At 27.2% G+C, this 4,562-nt stretch overlaps 1 protein-coding gene across 1 annotated transcript; it reads left to right on the top strand.

Annotated features, from left to right (window-relative positions):
- LOC112797628 (mogroside I-E synthase) lies at positions 1–3,382 on the top strand. The gene is made up of 2 exons (XM_025840664.3): positions 1–729; positions 2,490–3,382. The coding sequence occupies exons 1-2, from the start codon at positions 91–93 to the stop codon at positions 3,231–3,233; spliced, it is 1,383 nt and encodes a 460-aa protein (XP_025696449.1). The 5' UTR covers positions 1–90; the 3' UTR covers positions 3,234–3,382.
- The last annotated feature ends 1,180 nt before the right edge of the window (positions 3,383–4,562 follow it).

The following is a 4,562-nucleotide window of genomic DNA, read 5'->3' as shown; positions in this document are numbered from 1 at the left end:
CCTTTAAGTCTCAACTCAACACAAAAACACCCCTAAACCGATATTGCAAGAGAAAAGGTTTCATTTCAAATACACATTACTGAAAAAAGCATGGCTATCAAACCACATTGTTTGGTGTTATCATTCCCAGGTCAAGGCCACATAAACCCCATGATTCAATTGTCAAAGCTCTTGGTACATGAAGGGGTGAAAGTAACACTAGTCACCACATGTTTTTACTCCAATACCTTACAAAATGTGCCACCTTACATATCACTTGAATCAATCTCTGATGGGTTTCACAATGGTGGGTTCGGTGAAGCTGGAACCTTTAAGGCCTATTTGGCCCGGTTTTGGCAAGTGGGCCCACCCTCCCTTGTTGATCTTATAGAAAAGCTTGCTAAATTAGGAAATCCTATAGATTGCATTATCTATGATTCAGCGTTGCCGTGGGCATTAGATGTTGCCAAAAGATTTGGCATTGTAGGTGCTTCTTACTTGACTCAAAATACGGCTGTGAATAGCATATATTATCATGTTCAATTGGGAAAGATTAAGGTTCCTCTGATTGAGAGCGAAATTTCACTTCCTTCTATGCCTAAACTTCAACTTTGTGACATGCCTTCTTTCTTCAACAATTGTGATGATGATGAAGATTTGGCTGTGCTTGGCTTGGCAACGGGTCAGTTCTCCAACGTTAACAAAGCTGATTGGGTCCTATGCAATTCATTTTATGAGCTGGACAAGGAGGTAAGCAATTATAATTACCGACACTAATGTATTAATCGTCAGACATATAACTATTTATGATATCTATTTTTATTAATTTAGATTTGTGAGAGAAGTGATATCATGATATGATATCGGAATTTTATATTTGAAATGTCTAGAGTTTGATTTTTGATAAACTCCAAAAGTAAAAAAAATCTAAAAGTAAAAAAAAAAAGCATAAGATAAAAGGAAAAAAAAAATTTATACAAAAATCAAGTAAACTCAAAAAAAGACTCTTATTTAAAAGAGAGTATTAAAAATATAACTATTCAAGTATTCATATTGTCTCTTTTTATATATTTAAACTTTTGAAAAAAATGTTATCATGACATTAATAAAAAGTATTTTAAAAATGTGAGATTAGTTAAAATGATATATTTTTTAGAAAAAGTTTAAGGACCAGTAACTTTTGTATTTTCTGGCCAGTACTTAACCATTAAAACAAAAATGAGTGATTTCTCACCATTAGATGTAATCTCACACTATTAAAAACATTATTGATGGTCAATTGATGATTACAAAACACCAAAATTGCTGACACTCTAGCATTCCTCTATTTTTTATTTTAAGTTAAATTTTTTACTTCATGTTTTAGAAATCCAAATGATTTTTTTTCTTATGAATTATATATAATGACAAATAAAAAAAAGTTATGCATCAAATTTCTCTCATATTTTATTTATATATGATAGATACATACATAAAGTGTTTTTTGTATATATACTATATTTAACGAAAATATAAAAAAATTGTGGTGCACATTTTTTTCTTAATTTATTTTGGTCCTCAATTTTTTTAATTTCTTTTTGTTATTACTAAAAGTTGAACCAAAATTTCTTATTAGAAGAATAATATATTTATCATCTTATATTATTAATGTCGCAATTTGTTTCCACATTACACACATTGAATATATAATAGAAATTAAAGGTCACTATTGCAATTTAATAAATGAAGAGAAATCATTCTTGTTGTAAAGTAGCTAATCAGTTATGAGTTTATTTAATTTAACTATTAATTAACGATCATATATTAAAAAGGAAGAGAACATAGATACACTTTACAGGGGTATCTTGTCATTAAATTTCCCAACTAATTAATATATGGTAATGCTAGGGAAATAACAATCCAAAGTTACTTTTTTAACTTATTAATATTTATATTCATACATTAATATTTATAATGAATTTAGTTAATAATGTGTCCTATATATAAAGACATAAGTTAAAATTATTATTAATAGAAAATTTTAAATATTTTATTTTAATAGATGCACAACAATTACATTAGAAATCAAACTTTGTACAATTTTTTATAATAAAATTTATATTTACATTTAATATTATTCAATTATTTTAACAAGTAATTAAAAATATAAAATAAATTAATGATAATTAAAAAATATAAAATAAAATGATTTTAAACTGCTTTAAATTAATTTTCTATTGTATTTCAAACATTATTGTTAATATATATTCATTTTACTCTTGCTTTTTTGATAAAGTTTCTCATTCAACATGCATAATGTTATCATGGTTCATAAATCATTTTATTTGATTATTTTTAAGGTTATTAAAGCCTTCTATTTTACTCTCTAAGGAATCATTATATAAATTTTAGTTTTTTCACATTAATAATAGCATAAATTATATTTTTTTCATTATTTTATTTTTCTTCTTTTATTTTCTTCAAATTCCAAATTCAATATGTAATAGTTGCTTACTAAAATTTGTTTCTAGGTGGCTGATTGGACAATGAAAATTTGGCCAAAATTTAGAACCATTGGACCAAATATCCCCTCTGTATTTTTGGACAAACGAATTAAGGATGATGAAGATTATGGAGCAGCAGCATTCAAGAGTGAAGAAGAATGCATGGAATGGCTAGACAATAAACCAAATCGATCGGTTGTTTATGCCTCATTTGGGAGCTTGGTTCCTCTTGATGAAGAACAAATGAGAGAAATAGCATATGGTCTAAGAGATAGTAATCATTATTTTTTGTGGGTGGTTAGAACCTCTGAAGAGATTAAACTTCCAAAAGATTTTGCAAAGAAATCAGAGAAGGGTTTGGTAGTAACATGGTGCTCCCAATTGAAAGTATTAGCTCATGAATCTGTGGCATGTTTTGTAACACATTGTGGTTGGAACTCTACATTGGAAACTTTGAGTTTAGGAGTTCCAACTATTGTAGTGCCTCAATGGTCTGATCAAATCACAAATGCAAAGTATATGGTTGATGTTTGGAAAGTGGGAATTAGAGTTCCAATTGATGAGAAAAATATTGTGAAGAGTGAAGCATTGAGGGATTGCATAAAGGAAATGATGGAGTGTGAGAAAGGAAAAGAGATGAAGAAGAATGCCATGGAATGGAAATCTTTGGCTCTGAAAGCAGTTAGTGATGAAGGTGGGAGTTCTTACAAAAACATGATAGAATTTGTGAATAGCTTGTTTACATGCTCTCAATTAGAAGTTATTACTTAGTCATATCAACAATAATTTGTTCCTAACGTTCAGATTATTTGTGTGTTAATCTACTACTTTATCTATTGTAATAATACTACTACATATAGTTTATGTTGGGACCTTATTTTTGTTGATGCTTAATAATATTATTATGAGCATTATTAATATTTAAATTTTCATCACGTATTTGCAGATGCTTAATAATATTATGAGCATTATTAAGATTAGCTTTCTCATATTTTCACCAATTCACAATTGTAGTGGCCTCCTATGTAGAGCGGTTCAAAACCGCCACTAAATTTCCGTCATTATATCCGTCCAATTTGCTGTAGTTATAACTAGGGTTGTGAATCAAGCCAACTCGAGATCGACTCGTTAATAGTTTGATAAGCTAAATTCGTGAGCTGGTGAGCCAAGTTTGAATATGGAATTGAGCTCATAAATTAAATTAGCTGAACTTGAACTTGAATAAGCTCAACTCATTAGCTCGTGAGCTACCTCGATTATATTATATTATATTATATAATTATTAATACACATATCCTATATGCATTTAATCTATACTTTTAATATTATATATATACATATGAAATAGTAATATACAATTATATATATATATATATATATTAATGATTTTAATTATTTAAAATTTTATATTTATTTTTTATATATAATTTTGATGTAAAACTTAAATAAAAAATTTATAATTCATTAATAGATAAACAATATATAAAATTAATTTTTTAAATATTTTTTTAAAATATATAAGTTATAATTTATTGTTATAAAATTATCGATTATGTTCCTATTATTTGAGCTAGTTCGTGAGCTTTCGGTGAGCCGAGTTTGAGTTTAAGAAATAGGTTCGATTGTTAATGAGTCGAGTCAGTGAGTCAAGCTCAATTTTTGTGAGTCGAGCTTGAGCTGGTTTAGCTTGGCTCACTTCTAACCTCAGTTGTAACAAGAGTGAATGATTTAATTAAAGATGAATGTTAGAGGACCAACAGTTTATTGTAGTTGGCCATAGCAGTCAATATTTAAAAGTATGAGTTAAAAATATATTATTAAATTATTAGATTAAAGGATTTAGATTAATGACTAAAAATGATGAATAAAAAAAATAAATTCTATTAGTTTTTAAATATTTTTTTAATTAAATTAATAAATAAAGATCTATTATTAAAATTAAATCTAGGGAAAAAATAATTAATTAAAATTAACAACTTATTTCTTTCGCAATCAATACCTACTAAAAGTAATAAAAAATTTCTACTATATATAAAGACATGAGTAGTAGGTTGTTGTTACAGTCACACACACCTTAATAGCTCTTGGATGAGTTGAAAA

The sequence above is a fragment of the Arachis hypogaea genome, chromosome 4 (assembly GCF_003086295.3).
Source record: "Arachis hypogaea cultivar Tifrunner chromosome 4, arahy.Tifrunner.gnm2.J5K5, whole genome shotgun sequence".
In the NCBI taxonomy this organism is placed as follows: domain Eukaryota; kingdom Viridiplantae; phylum Streptophyta; class Magnoliopsida; order Fabales; family Fabaceae; genus Arachis; species Arachis hypogaea.
The sequence above is the reverse complement of the archived record's forward strand: the minus strand, read 5'-3'. Positions and strand labels throughout refer to the sequence as shown.